The following is a 19698-nucleotide window of genomic DNA, read 5'->3' on the forward strand; positions in this document are numbered from 1 at the left end:
ATTTTAACGCCCCTTGTGAGAATTGTAAAAGCGTGTTAAACTTGGATGCTGCAGTCTGAAAGTAACATTTCATAGAATCCCTACTGTGCAGAAGGAGGACATTTGGCCCATCGAGTCTACAGCAACAATAATCCCACCCAGGCTCTATCCCTTTAACCCTATGTATTTATCTTACTCGTTCCCCAACACTAAGGGGCAATTTAGCATAGCCAATCAACCTAACCCACACATCTTTGGACTGGGGAGGAAACCAGAGCACCCAGAGGAAACCCTCGCAGACATGGGGAGAACATGCAAACTCCACACAGTCACCCAAGGCTGGAATCGAACCCCGGGTCCCTGGCACTGTGAGGCAGCAGTGCTAACCACTGTGCCACCATGCCACCTGTTTGTGTTAGTGTGTACAACAATTTGAATCTGACAACCAAATAGGATTTGCAACTTAATCCTTTTATTGTGTTTAACCCAAGTCTTTGACACATGCAATATCTTTAAGCAGTGGACACAGAGAGAAATAAAACAATATTATTATCACATTTTTTTTCCCTTTGCAGAGACTTTCAGTGATCTTTTTGATCCTGACTTTACAATTGTAAAGGAAAGTTCAAGAACTTTATAAGCTTGTGTTCATGCACACAGTCCTTGTTGATTTATTATGACGCAATAAGTGTTATTGTAAACAGGACACCCACAATCCATTTAAATATACATTTACCATTTAAATATGCCACTAATCAACCTGAGCCGATGAACCTATTGACATATTTAACCATAAAATATCCTGGGATTAACAACTTTAACCACATTAATTCTAGCTACAGTACAAATTCACAAGCCAAGAATTATGGCACAGTGTGGTATTGTCTGGTTGGCCATCTTAGGTTGGGCAAAGCAATGCAAAAACAGCTGAAGATATAAAGGACAAAGAACAAAAAGAATTACAGCCCAGGAACAGGCTCTTCAGCCCTTCCAAGCCTGCACCGACCATGCTGTCCGACTGAACTAAAACCTCCTACCCCTTTCGGGGACCATATCCCTCTATTCCCATCCTATTCATGTATTTGTCAAGATACCCCTTAAAAGTCACTACCGTATCCGCTTCCACTACCTCCCCCGGCAGTGAGTTTCAGGCATCCACCACCCTCTGTGTAAAAATCTTGCTCGTACATCTCCTTTAAACCTTGCCCCTCGCACCTTAAACATATACCCCCTGGTAATTGACTCTTCCACCCTAGAATAATCAGACATAACTCTGATATTTGTAATGAAAGATTAGGTCCAAAATGTTAATTTTCTCTTTCCGAAACTTGCAGAAATTAACACTATTTTCTGTTCTTATCTCATTATTCTAAATCATAAATTCTAATTTTTCACATTTACCTGTGTATATATTCGTAGAACTAAATCTAACTAATCAATGCACAGAATTTCATAGGTCCCTGCAGATATTAACAATCCTGTCAGGGCTCAGCTCAAAGACACTGAACAACTTTTTAGTTGGTTTTATTCACATAGCATGTGCTAAAATAAAGCTGTGCTTTAATCAAATACAAACCCTTGAACCAACAAAATACTGCAATACAATTCATAAACAGCTTTCAAAAGTATAAAGCAAGTTGTGCATCAGATTCACCAAAAAATAGCAAACCTGTTGGTCTGTGGAAGCCAACAATAACTTGGATATTTGGCATTATTTGCTTGGTTACTTATGTTAAAATATGAATGGATTTGAAGAAAATTTAGTGAGGGGATGTTTTAAAATGTACTGAAAATTGTTAGTGACACAAAAAGCTTGTTCCTTTTTGACAAATCAGAAAGGACATAAGTCTTGCATTTATATAGTGTCTTCCATTATCTCAGGACATCCCAAAGCACTTTGGACCAATGAAATACTTTTTAAGTGTAGTCAGTCCAAAGTGTTCCCTAATTTTCTTCAATCCCTTCTCTCTCCAGAAATGTTTGCAGCTGCCTTAGGGTCACTGTTTCTTGAGCAATTGATTCCACAAATATATTATTTTTTAGATATAGCACTTGTACTTTCCTCTAATATTGGAACCTTTTATCATCAAGAACAATTTCTTAGTTCTCTTCAGAATTTCAGACCAGCCAGTCTCCCCGATTCCTTTAACCTTTTCTTTCTAAGATAACAAAGGGATAGAATTTCCAATGAAGATTCAGAGGGGAATTTTCTTGTTCCGCCCATCACGGGAATCGTAGCAGGCGGGGGCGGACCATGCAAAGGTCCATTGACGTCGGGTGGGATTTTCCAGTTTTAGGGTGAGCATGGCCAGAAAATCCCGCCCTCCGTCTTTCCGAGACAATTTCCTTTCAATTCTTTTTCAACAAAATTTCTTTTTTCCTATTTTTTCTGAAGGCTCTGACTCCTTCTCTCACTGCATGCTCTCACTGCAGGAACATATTCTGCTGAACTCTCCTGTCATGTTTTAGACTGAATTTAAACGTCCAGCTATCTTTTACTTTGAAAAAAATTGCCCTACTTGTGAAAGTTAAAAAGCAGCTGCCCCACTCCATAGATTTACAGGCAGTCGTTTGGAAATTGAAATTTAACATTTAACATGTTCGGCATCCAGGCTTCTTCCAGATTGGATTGTGGCTTGCCTTTGGGTAAAAAAACACAAAAGTCCAGGGAAAAGTCAAATATGAGTTTGGTGTGCATTTCTGAAGCTGCAAAACAACCCGATTCACATTTTGCGAGCCAGTCTGAGCCTCATTAGTTCCCCCCCCCTCCAACAATATCCAAAGTGGTATATTTTTTGCCGAGGGGAACGACCACAGGGGATCCCTGCACTGACTGCTTCCTCCTAGCCCCTCTCACCGTCACCCATCTATCTTCATTCTTCGGAGTAACTACATCCCTGAAGCTTCTATCTATGACCACCTCTGCCTCCCGAATGATCCGAAGTTCATCCAGCTCCAGATCCCTAACACGGTCTTCAAGGAGCTGGAATTGGATGCACTTCCTGCAGGTATACTCAACTGGGACACTACTGGTGTCCATCACCTCAAACATCCCACAGGATGAACATTGCACTGCCTGCACTGACATCCCTGCTAACTTCCCTTAATAAGAAACGAAAGAGAGAAAAAAAAAGCTTATCTGCTCTCACTCCAAGTCCTTTTTTTGAGGTTAGAGGAGGGGGGAGGGTGGGAGACTCTAAACTGAGATTAAACCTAAACAAACAAACTGAGATTAAACCCAAACAACTGAGATTAAACCCAAACAAACTGAGATTAAACCCAAGCAAACTGAGATTAAACCCAAACAAACTGAGATTAAACCCAAGCAAACTGAGATTAAACCCAAACAAACTGAGATTAAACCCAAGCAAACTGAGATTAAACCCAAACAACTGAGATTAAACCCAAACAACTGAGATAGTAGTAGAGGCGGGTACAATTTTATCTTTTAAAAAGCATTTAGATAGTTACATGGGTACGATGGGTATAGAGGGATATGGGCCAAATGCGGGCAATTGGGATTAGTTTAGGGGTTTTTTAAAAAAAGGGCGGCATGGGCAAGTTGGGCCGAAGGGCCTGTTTCCATGCTGTAAACCTCTATGACTCTATCTCTACACATTAACCAACCAATCAAACTCATTAAACAAGAACATTAATTTAACGAATACTTTACACATTTTGGTTGTTCTGAAGTATAGGGCAGCTTGTTGGATCTCCAAAACTGCTCAGTAATGGTTGATAACATGGAGCATAAACATTGGTTTCTCCTTCTAATTACCATCAGAAACCCAAGAATGACAACTTCACTTTTAAACACATTGTATTACAGGGTGATATCATTCTATATTTGAATACACTTTACATTTTTTAGCGAATCATAGTGACAAAAAGTTTCCGATTCTTTGTGAAGAAAATATATGTCTCCAGTGTTGAACATCCCCTTTTTTTGCTGGTTGAATCTTGGAGCTGGCCAGTCTATTTAAGTCCTGTAATTAAAGGAGCAACATAGAGAATCTGTTATCATTATTTGATGACAACACTTTAAATGTGTTCTGATTGACTAAGCATGGTTCCTTCACATGAAATGGCAACAGTTCCTTCATTAGAGGTAGCCTAACAAGGGTGTCAGCTAATTAGTTGCTTCATTATCGGGCTGGGAAACATCAGCAGGAGGCCTTTGGTGGGACTTGCAACCGGCATCCGACCGATCGCGGGTTTCCCAGGCCCTTTTTCTGATGTAATCAGCCCCACGTCAGAAATCAGCACGGGGCTGATTACCATAGGGAAATTCACATTTCCATATGATTAGCGGGCCCAAGGCAGTAGTGTGCGGGCCAGCTAGTGTCTCTCCCTGCGCTGGGAGAGGTTCCCCTACCAGCAGGGTTTACAACTGCTCCCCACCATTGGGAAACAGGTGTGCTCACCCTGCTGGTAGGGATAGAGGCCATTCAGGCCCCCCGGGAGGTCGGGGACTGGGTGCCTGGCACTCTGGCACTGCCTGCCGGGGAGACAGTGCCAAGGTGATGGTGTCAGGGGGCGGGGCCTACTGCAGGGCCAATTGGTGATGGGGACGAAGGACTACTGTGCACTCTGCAATGGGATTGGTGGGGGAGGAAGAGAGGCCGGCGATCGGGCCTTGCCATGGGGGTGGGGAGGGATTGCGGCTGGCCATAGGGAGGGGATTGAGGCTGGCCGTGGTTGGGGGGGAGATTGGGACTGGCCATGAGAGGCTGATGATTGGGGCTGGCCCGTGGTGGGAGTCTAGGATAACATTGGAAGGCCAGCGGTTGGGAGACTGGCAATGTAGGTGGGGGGTAGGGGGGTGGGGGGGGGGGGGGGGGGGCTGCCAGTGCACATATGCCAATCTCCCCACTGACAGATCGGCGCATGCACAGTGGCCTGCTGAGCACTATGCTGCCGGCCTCTCCAGGGGGATGAGGCCCCGCCCCCACTTTCCAGCATGAATCCCCCTGAGGCACTCTGTGGAGCATAGAGTGTCAGAGATTCATGAAATTAAGTATGCCCAAAAAACAGGCAGGAATATCCCATTGGGCACTTATTTTTTGGGAGAATCCCAGCCAAGTTTAATTGAGGAGGAAAGAATACAATACATATATGAAAACAATGATTAGGTGATGTAATATAGAAGACAGGAGGTAAGGAAGAAAGAAGGAGGTAAGGAGTTCCATAGTTGTCAGGCCTGAGAAGGAATAAGTGAAAGTAGAAAATAGTCAACGATTGGAGGAATAACTTGGATGAACAACTGAGCAGTGAAAAAGATCTGAGGGAAGACACAATCTGATGAAGTTGAAGGGACTGATTGTAAAATGAAATATTGGAAAGAGAATTAAAAATGAACCCGATAATCAGGTCATTGAAAAACTGCTGCGATTTGGGAATGTCAGTGAGAGGTGGAGGTGGTTTTACTATCCAGAAATCCAAGCAGATGCATTATCTAATTAACCACATCATTGTATAAGGAGCTAAAGCTGGAATCCTATTGGCTACAGTCATGATTGCATTTGTCAACCTGATTGTTCAAACATTGAGATATCAGTCAAACGGACTGCAATTTATTTTACACAGATAGATACAAAGCATTACCTTATGGATGAAAATCCTTTCTTCATCACTAGAAGACAAAAAAGTAAATATATCAACTCAATTCATAGAACATAGAACATAGAACATTACAGCGCAGTACAGGCCCTTCGGCCCTCAATGTTGCGCCAACCTGTGAAACCAATCTAAAGCCCATCTAACCTACACTATTCCAATATCATCCATATGTTTAGCCAATAACCATTTGAATGCTCTTAATGTTGACAAGTCCACTACTGCTGCAGGCAGGGCATTCCACGCCCTTACTACTCTCTGAGTAAAGAACCTACCTCTAACATCTGTCCTATATCTATCACCACTCAATTTAAAGCTATGTCCCCTAGTGTTAGCCATCACCATCCGAGGAAAAAGGCTCTCACTATCCACCCTATCTAATCCTCTGATCATCTTGTATGCCTCTATTAAGTCACCTCTTAACCTTCTTCTCTCTAACGAAAACAACCTCAAGCCCCTCAGCCTTTCCTCATACGATTTTCCCACCATATCAGGCAACATCCTGGTAAATCTCCTCTGCACCCTTTCCAACACTTCCACATCCTTCCTATAATGCGGCGACCAGAACTGTACGCAATACTCCAAGTGCGGCCGCACCAGAGTTTTGTACAGTTGCAGCATGACCTCCTGGCTCCGAAACTCAATCCCTCTACCAATAAAAGCTAACACACCGTACGCCTTCTTAACAACCCTATCAACCTGGGTGCCAACTTTCAGGGATCTATGCACATGGACACCGAGATCTCTCTGTTCATCCACACTACCAAGTATCTTACCATTAGCCCAGTACTCTGTATTCCTGTTACTCCTTCCAAAGTGAATCACTTCGCACTTTTCCACATTAAACTCCAATTCAATTCAACTTTATTACCATTATATGCTGCACAATGAAAAGTGAGCTTACAGGCTCCCAAGATACAAAGAAAAAAAAGCAAATGCAGTAGTTATTATAAAATCATGTCAATAGATCAATGTCCATCTCAGCCCAAAGATAATGGAAGTATTTTGTAATAAATTCAGATCAATGTGCATTTCTACCATAGAATTCATACAGTGCAGAAGGAGGCCAATCAGTCCATCATTTCTGCACCGACTCTCCGACAGAACATCTTACCCAGGTCCCTAGGTCGGGCCCTATCCCCATAATCCTGCGCATTTACCATGGCTGATCTACCTAACTTACACATCTTTGGACTGGGAGGAAACCGAAGCACCCGGAGGAAAGCCACGCAGACACGGGGAGAACGTGCAGACTCAAACCCACACAGACAGTCACCCAAGACTGGAATTGAACCGAGGGGTGAACCCCATCAGGTGAACCTCCCTGGTGCAGTGAGGCAGCAGTGCTAACCACTTTCAGACGGATCACTATGATAAATTTAAATCTAATTTCCACAAAGGGGAGCCAACACTATTTCTATTACATTTCTATCTGAGTTTTCTTTTAAAATAGTGGTTTACTAGTCAAATAAATAACAATTAATTTATTATTGAACTTCTGTAATCTGCCATCTTGCAAAATGCCAGATTTTTGCAATAAAAAAGACTTACACAAAACACTGTCTTTCTGCACATTTTAATAATCCCAATATCCTGCGATCTAACTCAAACTCATCCAAGAAAGATTAAATCAGTTTCTGCTCTTTGTATGGCTCTTGTCTTTATAGTCACATGAAATGGCTTTTACTGTACCATATGTTCAAGGCTAAAAAATAATTACCCACTGATCACTATTACCCATCCGGTGGGATTGCCTTCATTATTCCATTGTGTTACAACATAAGAAAACAGTCAATGGAAAAATGGCCACTGTGCACAGCGAGTTTAATTCTTACCTAACACTACACAATCCACTTTATTTTGATGTCTACTCCACCTATTTAATCTCCTGAGGAAATGTATTACAAAGATTCATCATTGGCTTCAACAGGGTAAATTCAGATCGAGGAAAATTCCAAAATATTGGAATGAAATTATTCATGCTTGACATGTTGCACTCTAGAGGGTGACAGTTATTGAAGCGTGCAAGCCAGAATGTGTCATAATGCATTCACTGTCAGATCATTTCCCCTGCACTTATTTTTATCATCTTTAAACTCCCTCCCAGATCGGATATTCAAACAGTCACTTATTTAATCATAAATCTTGAAGTTGATAGATTCCTATTTCTGTGACTCAATGCAATATGGCAGTTTAAATGCTAAAAACTGGGATATCTTATCTAACTTGCACAGGAAGTGGCCACTGATTGTACAGAAATAGCTAATAAACAGTGATAGATGTGAAAATAGAAACTGAGCCACCTGCTGCTACATTGTCTTTAACACATTTTTTTCTGAATCAGCAGTTTCAGAGCTCAATCTCGGCTCTACGATTTAGAAAAATGAACTTACCTAAATAATCCAATATAGTAATGAGTCAGTGTTGCGTTATCAGAGGTGCTGTTAACTGTGATCTATCTCTCTCCTCCACTCGATCTGACTGTGTGGTGAACCATTGTTGGTTCCCACTAGGTAGTGCTGAGCCATGGTCTGGCCAGTACTATGAGTCTGTATATATGTTACTGTTGGGGTTAGGGTTGGGCTGTTCTACCTGTTAATATAGTTGTTATGGTACACCCCAGTCGGCTCCGCCTCCTGGGAGAGGTATAAAGGTCACTGCTCTGCCTGGTGACCCTTTAGTCTGGGATCGTGTACTGTATATGGTAGTTCTGTTATTGTTGTCAATAAAAGCCTTTATTTCCCGAGTACATCACGCCTCTCGTGTGTTATATCGCGCATCAATTTTATTGACAACAAATAAATTCTTTTTTTTTGGTGAAAAAAAAACGACAAAGAAAACATGGAGCAAATGCTTAAACCCGAACGGCTTACGTTGGCCCACGTGCGGCGGGCGCATCGAACACTTTCGACCACTGGCTGAAGTGTTTCCAGGATTACCTCGACGCCTCCACAGCGGTCAACAACGACGCCGACAGACTCCGGGTCCTCCACGCGAGGGTAAGCGACGGTGTAAACCTAGCGATCCATGCGGCCACCGACTACAAAGGGGCCCTCGAGCTTCTCAAGAAGCGATACAACAAACCGCCGAATGAGATGCATGCTCGATACCTTCTAGCCACTCGACGGCGGCAGCCCGGCGAAACGACGGAACAGTACGCGTGCGAGCTTCAGCAGCTAGCCAGAGCCTGCAACTGCAAGGCAATGTCGGTAGACCAGTACATGAACGACCTCGCTCGAGATGCGTTCGTGGCGGGAATCGGCTCGTCGTACATCCACCTTCGGCTGTTGGAGCAAGGTAACCTCGACCTCACTAAATCCATAGAGTTAGCTGACGCTCTAGAAACGGCCTCCAAAAGTCTGGCGATGTACCCCGACGACCACGTGGAGACAGCGTGGCAGGGGCAGTCACTGACTCCACTTCATTCAGCGGGACCGAAAAACTGCGCGATTGCGTTCCCAGCCTCGGACCTGACGACGGCAGCAGCTCCAGGCGGCCCGCGGTGTTACTTCTGTGGGGGGGTGAAACACCCTCGGCAGCGATGTCCAGCTAAAGCGGTGTTGTGCTCCGCCTGCGGCAAGAAGGGGCACTATTCCAAGATATGCCGGTCCAAACTTTCATCCAAGACCAGCAGTGCGGCGTGTGACTCCCCGGAGCCGGCCTCCTTGTCTTCTGCATCTTCAAGGTCTTCTGCCATGTGCGATTCCAGGACGTCGCCATTCCGAACGACGGAGTCACAAGACACGTACGACCTGCAGGGGCTGCAGGTTTTGGCGCCATCGGCCATGTGCGACCTATGGGGGCAGCCATGTTGGTCGGCACCGTCCGCGAATGACCAGCAGGCATCCTCATCAACCATCTCAGCTGCCTGCAGTTGCACCCATGAACCAACGGTGGCGTCGATCATCCTGGACCAGGCCAAGCCTCACAGACTCGACAAGTCCATGATGGACATACAGGTAAACAAACGCCCGATTTATTGTCTGTTTGACAGCAGGGGCACGGAGAGCTTCATTCATCCAGACACCGTGAAGCGGTGTGGTCTCCAGATTTGGGCTGTCAAGCAGACAATTTCGATGGCGTCAAGGTCCTGGTCTGTCACCGTGCTAGGGAGTTGCGTGGTCAATCTGACAGTGCAGGACACAGTCTACGAGAACTTCAAGCTCCTTGTGTTACCGCATCTTTGCGCGCCAATAATCCTAGGACTAGGTTTTATGGTCCACTTGAAGAGTGTAACCCTGCAGTACGATGGGCCACTCCCTCCGCTTTCAGTGGGAGACCCGCAGCCTTTAAATTGCCCAACGCGCTCCACATGTAGCCTCTCAACGCTTAGGATTACTACACCCTCCCTATTCCAGAATCTCGTGCCAGGCTGCAAGCCCATCGCAACAAAGAGCAGGCGTTACAGCGCTGAAGATCGGATCTTCATTCGATCTGAAGTTCAGCGGCTCCTCAAGGAAGGGATCATCCAACCTAGCGCTAGTCCCTGGAGAGCGCAAGTCCTGGTGGTTAAGAATGGGAACAAACCCCGGATGGTCATAGACTATAGTCAGACCATCAACAGATACACGCAGCTGGATGCGTATCCCCTCCCGCGCATATCTGACATGGTTAATCAGATTGCGCAGTACCGGGTGTTCTCCACCATCGACTTAAAATCTGCTTACCACCAACTCCCCATTCGCCCAGAGGACCAACAATACACGGCCTTTGAGGCAGATGGTCGCCTGTACCATTTTTTAAGGGTTCCTTTTGGTGTCACGAATGGGGTCTCAGTTTTCCAGCGTGCTATGGACCGAATGGTGGACCAGAACGGGCTGCAGGCTACCTTCCCGTACCTGGATAACGTCACCATCTGCGGCCATGACCAGCAGGACCACGATGCCATCCTTTTTAGATTCTTACGCACTGCATCTCGCCTGAATCTGACCTACAATAGGGAGAAGTGTGTATTTTGCACGCGCCGCCTAGCTATCCTCGGATACGTGGTGGAAAAAGGGGTCCTTGGCCCTGATCCAGACCGTATGCGTCCTCTCCTCGAACTTCCCCTGCCCACTAGCGTCAAAGCACTGAGAAGATGCTTAGGCTTCTTCTCATACTACGCACAGTGGGTTCCCAATTACGCGGACAAAGCCCGTCCACTCATCAAGTCTACCTCTTTTCCCCTAGCAACAGAGGCTCGCTTAGCCTTTGCAAGAATAAAAGCCGACATCGCGAAAGCCACGATGCATGCTATCGACGAGTCCATCCCCTTCCAGGTGGAGAGTGATGCATCTGATTTCCCCCTGGCCGCCACACTTAACCAGGCGGGCAGGCCCGTCGCCTTTTTCTCTCGCACCCTCCAAGGCCCTGAAATTCGACACTCGGCGGTGGAAAAGGAGGCCCAGGCCATTGTGGAGGCCGTTCGGCATTGGCGCCATTACTTGGCGGGCAAACAGTTCACTCTGCTCACGGACCAGCGGTCCGTGGCGTTCATGTTCAACAACACGTTACGGGGTAAGATCAAGAATGATAAGATCTTGAGGTGGAGAATCGAACTCTCCACCTATAATTACGATATCATGTATCGTCCAGGGAAGCTCAACGAGCCCTCGGATGCCCTGTCGGGTGGAACATGCGCTAGTATGCAGGAGAATCGATTGCAGGCTCTCCACAATGACCTCTGCCATCCGGGGGTCACTCGGCTCTACCACTTCATAAAAGCCCGGAATCTACCCTACTCGGTGGAGGATGTCAGGTCCATAACCAGAAGCTGCCGGGTATGCGCGGAATGCAAACCGCACCTTTACCGACCTGACAGAGCACAACTCGTTAAGGCCACTCGTCCCTTCGAAAGACTGAGTGTGGACTTTAAGGGCCCCCTTCCCTCGACAGATCGGAACGTGTACTTCCTCAATGTGGTTGATGAGTACTCACGATTCCCTTTTGTCATTCCCTGTTCTGATATGACCGCTGCCACGGTTATCAAGGCATTTCGTGATCTTTTCACCCTGTTCGGTTACCCCTGTTACATCCACAGCGATAGGGGCTCGTCGTTCATGAGCGATGACTTGAGGCAATACCTGCTCTCATACAGGATTGCCTCGAGTAGAACCACGAGCTACAACCCAAGGGGTAACGGACAGGTCGAACGAGAGAATGCTACAGTCTGGAAGGCTGTCTTACTGGCGTTGAAGTCTAAAGTTCTTCCAGTCTCCTGTTGGCAAGAGGTACTCCCTGATGCGCTCCACTCCATACGCTCACTCCTGTGTACGGCAACCAACGCTACTCCTCATGAGAGAATGTTTTCATTCCCTAGGAAGTCTTCCTCTGGGACCTCATTACCGTCTTGGTTGACGTAGTCAGGACCTGTCCTCCTGCGGCGACATGTTAGGACCCGCAAGTCCGACCCTCTGGTTGAACAGGTCCACCTCCTCCACGCCAACCCTCAGTATGCCTACGTGGCACATCCTGACGGGCGAGAGGACACGGTCTCGATTCGAGATCTGGCGCCAGCAGGGGACTTGGAAACCCCTGTCGCTCCCACACCTACTGTTAGGGACCCCCCAACCATTTTTTCCCCTCCTGACACGGCGCGGGCAGTATCGGGACCATCACTTAACCCTCTTACTCCCGGGTGCAGCTTGCCTGAGTCCAGGAGATGGTCGCCACTTCAAGGCGTGGCCGAGTTCAGCGGATTGTCACCACCTCGTGGTCTACCGGCCCGTGAGGAACTGGAGGAGTCGCTGGACACCGCCTTGGAGAGAACGTCACCGCGATTGCCTGAACCGGTGTCATCGCCGGTGTTGAGGAGGTCACAGTGACGGTGCAGTCCCCCAGACCGCTTGAACTTATAGACAAATGAACAATTATTCTGTGTTTTGTATCCCGCCGGCCTTTGTTTTCAAAGGAGGGGTGAATGTGGTGAACCATTGTTGGTTCCCACTAGGTAGTGCTGAGCCATGGTCTGGCCAGTACTATGAGTCTGTATATATGTTACTGTTGGGGTTAGGGTTGGGCTGTTCTACCTGTTAATATAGTTGTTATGGTACACCCAAGTCGGCTCCGCCTCCTGGGAGAGGTATAAAGGTCACTGCTCTGCCTGGTGATCCTTTAGTCTGGGATCGTGTACTGTATATGGTAGCTCTGTTATTGTTGTCAATAAAAGCCTTTATTTCCCGAGTACATCACGCCTCTCGTGTGTTATATCGCGCATCAGACTGGAAGAACAAAGAGTTGTTCTAGTTAATATGCCAACAGGACCAAAAGACCAGATTGAGCTGTTACTTGCTGTGCTAACAGTTTTCACTGTTATTTATGCATAAATTAGACAGTAATGTCCAGAGTGTGGATGTATAGTTATACATGAAAATCTGGAAGTTGCTGTCAGAGAAGCATCATTTCTCCATAAGGAAACAAAATTAGCATCTCGTCTCTGGCTCCCATTCAAATATATTGAAGGACATGAATAATAAATCAAATCAAATTAAATCAAATATTGAAAGACATGAAATTCCTCTACTGATGTCACTGATACTGAATAAATCCCTCACAGATAGAACTTATCTATTCCTCTCTGGAACTTAAAATTAACTTTTACAAGTGTAGAATTACATTATTTCAATTTTTAATTTGTGTTGGAATTTTTTTTAAAGTTGTTTTTAAACGTTTGTTTCCCATCTGTCTCTTTTTTTCTCTCAATTCAATCTTTCTCTTCCTCTTTTTATTGCATTTTCTGCACCTGATTTGACATTGAATTGCCTGCTCTACTTCCTTATTTGGTTTCTGTGTGCTCAGTAATGATTTTCAATCTGATTGGTTAAGGTTGCTGGTCCTCTTCACACAGGCTCCAGATGGCCTGTTCTTATATGTCCCACTCACAATAACTTGCCAAGCAAGTCCCATAGCAAGTTCAAGGACAAATGGAAGTCTAACAAACATTAGCTACTTGCAACCTTTACAGCACAAATCTGGCCCAATAACTGTTATGTTCAAGATGACTACTGTGTTTGACCAGGTAACAACAGTTACAAACTTTTAGAATGGGGTCCTCTGTTGTAGTCTGTAAATTGTACTGTTTAACTTGCTTCTGAGGATTGTAGTTTTACATTCTATTTCTTTCCTGTTTGTAGGTTGTACCCGGCATCACATATCATTGCCTGTCCAGGCAGTCAATTAGACGCCAAACTGCTTTTTAGTCATCACTCATTCATCAGATCTTGTGTATTTTCTTAACTGACCAATGAAATTGACACATGGAATGTGCACCTGAGCAGAGAGAGGACTTTGTGTAGTAACCAATCAAATAGCAGAAAGGTGAAATTTGTAAAAAAAGGCATTACCTTTCTTTCGATAGTGTTTGATAAGCCAGATAATAAAAGAAATTAAGCAGGCTGTCCCAGGAAGAATGCTGATCAGTTCTGTAGGTATGTGTTGTTTCTGCTGGGTACCTAAAAAGAAAAAAAAGCTGCAAATGTGATGACTAGAATATAGGAAAGAGTGAGAACATGAAGTTGTGATGTGGGGCAGAGCTGGGCAGAGTAGGAAAGTTCCACTTATGGTTCGAGGTTTGGGCTGTCAGCTAACTGATCTAAAGCAGAGATGGGGGTGCTTGAATCAACTTTAGCGCTGCTGGCAATAGTTAGCCAGCTACTGATTACTGTCCAATCTTGCTGCTGGCAAATAGATGTCTAGGTAGGAGGTCAGTGCAGGACTGGATGGGACTGGGCTGGAATAGAATGAACATCTCAACTTGGAGGTAACATGCACTTGCTGCCCTTGTCCTTCTGGATGCCAGAGAAGGTCATGAGATTAGAATGTGCTGCTGAAGAAGCGTTGGTGAGTTGCTGCATACTATAGTTAACTCTAGATAACATACTGCAACAATGATACATTGGTGTGGTTGGGGATGAATGTTGAATCTTAGGAAGGATGTTTCACAGTACACAGTGAAGACAGTGTTGTATGCATGACACATTGGTGGTCATCCACTGTGGATGAAGTGCTGATCGAGTAGACTGTTTTGTCCTATATGGTGTTGGCCTTCTTGAGTGTTGTGGAAGTTGCACTAATTCAGGCAAGTCGAGGGTATTCCATCACACTCTCGACTCATGCCTTTCTGGTGGTGGAAAGGCTTTGGAGAGCCAGGATAATACAGAATAATGCAGCAACAGATCAAAGATCAAACAAAAGTTAACCATGCTGCTCCCCAGGAACACAAGTAGAACACACAGTCATGATAGATTGTGGGAGGTTATGGCGTGACGATATTTACTCCACTGGTCCTACAATCACTATCTCATGATCAATACTGTGTCTGAACACTGGAAACCTCAGTGGGGTGTGGTGCAATTATAGAAACAAGAATATACATGAAAGCAGAATCTAGCTGACAGATTACCTTGGCAGATGGGTACTGGTGATGACCACATTCCCAATTCCTCACACTGAAGACTCACTGACCCGTTCAATGAGAAACCTTCTACACAGCCAAAGTCACAAGTTGAGCGATAACTGAAGTCTCCAATTGGATGGGAACAGTTTCTAGTCCCATTTCTAGGGATCTTTAAAACTTCACATTTCATAACTGGAATGGAAGATTGAGAGTTGAATAATCCTTGCATTTAAATCTAAATTTATAAAGTTTGAAAATCTCAATGCATCTTAAAGGAGAGAAGCTTTCCTTGTTTTTTTGCGAAGCCACTCATGGCGCAACTCTGATAATAGTTACTCTGAGACACATGAGGGCACTCAATGCACTTTAAAGAAGAGAAGTTTTCCTTAATCTTTATGAATAAGAATTATAAGTTAAATTGTGGTTCATAGACATAAATGTAAGATTTATTATCATTAATGGTTTCCAATACATAAAAAGGTGTTTTGGCAATGAATGATAATAAAGAGATTTCTCTGAGAATATCCGTATCGATATTGTCGATACATTGGGAACTCCATGTCCAATTATGTTGGCCACTGAAGTGATGGATTGATTTGTAACTGAAATCTCTGATGACATGTGAATCTTTGTTCAGAAACCTCCAGACTTCCACATTTCACAGTTGAAGTATATTTCATTGTGACCCCAGTTTAGTAACATCTGAGACCAGCAATGAGTTAAAATATATTGCTTTTATAAAACATTTACTCCACTGGTCCTGCAATCACTATCTCATGATCAATACTGTGTCTGAACACTGGAAACCTCAGTGGGGTGTGGTGCAATTATAGAAACAAGAATATACATGAAAGCAGAATCTAGCTGACAGATTACCTTGGCAGACGGGTACTGGTGATGACCACACTCCCGATTCCTCACACTGAAGACTCACTGACCCGTTCAATGAGAAACCTTCTACACAGCCAAAGTCACAAGTTGAGCGATAACTGAAGTCTCCAATTGGATGGGAACAGTTTCTAGTCCCATTTCTAGGGATCTTTAAAACTTCACATTTCATAACTGGAATGGAAGATTGAGAGTTGAATAATCCTTGCATTTATATCTAAATTTATCAAGTTTGAAAATCTCAATGCATCTTAAAGGAGAGAAGCTTTCCTTGATCTTTATCAATAAGAACTATAAATTGAATTGTGGTTAGTCGACTTAAATATGAGATTCATCATTTTAGGTATCCAATCAAAAAAATGTGTTTTGGCCATTAATGATTAATTAGTAGATTTATCTGGGAAAATGCATATCTATATTATAGAGAACTGACGTGTAGAATTCTTTTAGCCACCGATGTTGCCAGTTGGGTTGTAATTTTAGTGGCTATTGTTGGAGACCATACCTTCACAGCTGGGTGCTTCTGCTGTCCACATTCCTGTTGCACTGCACCGGAGACTCTGAGAGCCCTGCAGTGTAAACCCCGCTGCACACTGGAATTCACACCTGGAGTCAAAGCTGAAGTTTCCATTAGGATGGACGCAGCTCATAGTCGCTTGTTCAGGAACATTGAGAGTGGTACACTGTTCAACTGGATAGGAGGGATTGGAATAATGTGTTAGTTATTGTATAATGAAGTTTGTGTTTTTATGTTGATGTGTAATAATTAAAATATTCCATTTATTTTGTTGCCAGGTATATTCTTCCTCATGTCCTCACGCATCTTTAACTCAAGAACTAACAGCCTCAGAGAGACAGACAGGGGTTTTGTTGCAAAGCCTCTCATGGTGCAATTCTGATAATAGTTACTTTGAGGTACATGGGGGCACTCAATGCACTTTAAAGAAGAGATGTTTTCCTTAATCTTTATGAATAAGAATTATAATTTAAATTGTGGTTCATCGACATAAATGTGAGATTTATTATCATTAATGGTTTCCAATACATAAAAAGGTGTTTTGGCAATGAATGATAATAAAGAGATTTCTCTGAGAATATCCGTATCGATATTGTAGATACATTGGGAACTCCATGTCCAATTATGTTGGCCACTGAAGTGATGGGTTGATTTGTAACTGAAATCTCTGATGACATGTGAATCTTTGTTCAGAAACCTCCAGACTTCCACATTTCACAGCTGAAGTATATTTCATTGTGACCCCAGTTTAGTAACATCTGAGACCCACAATGAGTTGAAATATAATGACCGGGAAACACTAATTTTTGCAATGGTGTTTCTGAACCCCAGTATGATTCACCACCTCTGTATAATTTTCGACAGTTGCCATACATTCTCAGTGAAAGATGTAAATGCGTCGGAAGCAGTTCAAAGAGGGTTTACTCAACTAATACCTGGAATTGGCGAGTTCTCTTATGAGGGAAGGTCGAACAGGTTAGGCTAGTATTTACTGGAGTTAAGAAGAGTAAGAGCAACTTGATTTAAACATTAAAGATCCTGAGGGGGTCTTGGCAGGATGGATGTGGAGAGGATATTTCCTCTTGTGGGAGAATCTAGAACTAGGAGCCATTGTTTAAATATAAAGGATCGCTCATTTATGACAGAGATGAGGCAATTTTTTTCTCTCAGTGCGTGGTGAGTCTTTGGAACTCTTCCTCAAAAGGTGTTGGAAGCAGAGTCTTTGGGCGAAATTTTCTGAGAATGGTTCTAAGGGCCCAATTTTAACATTTGGAGTCTAAGGGCCGGATCCGGGTGTAATGCAGATCCGAGCCCGGGATCTTCTTTGCAGCGCGCCCATACCCTTTTTGCCGGCTCCAGTCCAATCCGTGCAGTGGGCGGGGCTTAGCGCTGCCGGAACGATCGGAGCTCTGAACTGCGCACGCGCAGGTCGAAAAAAATCTGAAGCAGCACGCCCGGGCGCGAAAGAAAAAAACAGCAGAGCGAGCAGAGAGGGGGGCAGGATGAACTTGGGAGAATCTTGCAAACTGAAAATAATGTAGCATCTTCTTTGAAATATTTTCCAAATTTTTGACTGTCAGGTTTTTAGTTCCTGCGATTATAATTTTGACATTATCTTCCAAAGGGAATTCCTCTAATTCTGTGCAATGTTCAGATGAAAACAAGATGAAAGAAAGGATCCAAGGCTGCTCCAGAGGCAGATTAGCTGCACCCAACGTTGCCCATGCAAATCACATTCATAAGTAGGGGCACATCTGCCATGGAATGTGAGAGAAGAGTTGCCAATACAAACTTCTTTTCACTATGGTTGATTTCCTAGATTTAGTAATCTCCTTGAATCTTATTTCCAACCAAGTTCCACCACGGGGACAATTCTTCCAAGTTCACCACATGACTGAACATTTGAGCACCTGGCTCATGGCTACAGGGACATCAACAATCCAGTTACAGATCACAAATGTATTATACAGGTCACTGATTGCTCACTAGGACACTGTAGTTTAATTACCTTTCCCATAGATAATTAGGCAGCACAAAGAAGATGCTACATTATTTTCAGTTTGCAAGATTCTCCCAAGTCCATCCTCCCCCCCATCTTCTCCCCCCCCAACCAGAGACCCATCTGAACACCCCCCCCCCCCCCCCCCCCCCCGGCGGACGCCAGCAGAAGGCCAGGAAGATGCTGCAGGCTCTCGAAGGACTGCAGGTTGGAAGGATGGTGGAGGGAGACCAGTGATCGAGGTAGGTTGGGGGTGTGCTCTGCCAAGCGGGGCCTGCTTCCCAGGGGGGTCTGATCCCGGCAGAGGGAGTGGGGGTCTGCCGGGATGGTTAGCGGGGAGGTCTGCGAAGGATGGTCGAGGAGGATGGGCTTCGGAGGTTCCCCTGCAGAATAGAAATCCGCTTCGGATTTTTATTTTGCAGGTCGCTTACAGTGCGGATCCGGAACAGACCAGAAGACGCTGAAGTGGGATTTGGCGGTAGAGTTGGGCGCGCAATTCATTAAGTTGATTTAAAAGCATGCGAATACATTTAAATCATCGGGCCACCTGATTTGGGCGCAGACTGGACCCGCGCCTGAATCGGGTGTCGGTAAAGCCGCGATCTGCTCGGATTCGGGTGCAGATTGCGTTAAAGGCCCAATGCCCGACTTTACCACGATTTCACGCCCTAAAATCGGGCCCTAAGTGTCCAGTTAACGTGAAAATAGGAGAGTTGCAGATCTGTTTTTTGGGTGAACGCTTACGCCCAATCTTGTGCACATAGTGCATGAGAAAAGTGGCTCGACCATTTCTAGCTGCTGCAGGCAGTGGGTGGAGCTTAATTCGCCAGCCAGCCTGCAGTGGGAGCTATTGCGCATGTGCGGAACTCTGATTCTGCACATGCACAATAGCAACAACAGAGGTCTGACAAACAGAGAGAGAACTGTTAGGCCTCTGCTATTGCAGGCAGCCGGAACACAGTACACCCCACCTGGAATTGCAGAGGCCCGCGGGCAATTGCAGGCCCCACACCACCTAAAATGAAACCCCTGCCGCCCCCCCACCACCCAGACTGATGGCAATGCACAGCGACAGTGCCCCCCCCCTGCCCTCCACCGATCGCCTGCAAAGTGGCAGCAGGCCCCCCCCTCCCTCACTGATCAAGCCATCCTGGCCTGGCCCTGCCCCTCCGGGCCTTGCCCCATCAGCCCCACCCCTATATATCCCACCCCCGGCACTACCCGGTGGGCATTACCAAGGTACCATGCTGGCACTGTCAGGCTTGCACTGCCCACATGGCACTCACCGCTTGCCCTTGGCCTCCCCAGGGGGGGAGGCTCAATGGC

At 45.2% G+C, this 19698-nt stretch overlaps 1 protein-coding gene across 1 annotated transcript in view; it reads right to left on the reverse strand.

Moving 5' to 3' along the window:
- Positions 1-436: 436 nt before the first annotated feature.
- LOC144497279 (L-selectin-like) overlaps positions 437-19698 on the reverse strand; it is a 31028-nt gene continuing 11766 nt past the window's right edge. The window contains exons 5-10 of the mRNA XM_078218299.1: positions 16362-16547; positions 15845-16030; positions 14975-15160; positions 13917-14024; positions 5584-5611; positions 437-3965 (exon numbers count right to left, since the gene is read on the reverse strand). Coding sequence (XP_078074425.1) covers positions 3959-3965; positions 5584-5611; positions 13917-14024; positions 14975-15160; positions 15845-16030; positions 16362-16547 — 701 coding nt within the window. The 3' untranslated portion in view covers positions 437-3958. The remainder of the gene's footprint in view (positions 3966-5583; positions 5612-13916; positions 14025-14974; positions 15161-15844; positions 16031-16361; positions 16548-19698) is intronic.

Source organism: Mustelus asterias, chromosome 8 (genome assembly GCF_964213995.1).
Source record: "Mustelus asterias chromosome 8, sMusAst1.hap1.1, whole genome shotgun sequence".
NCBI classification, from domain to species: Eukaryota; Metazoa; Chordata; class Chondrichthyes; order Carcharhiniformes; family Triakidae; genus Mustelus; species Mustelus asterias.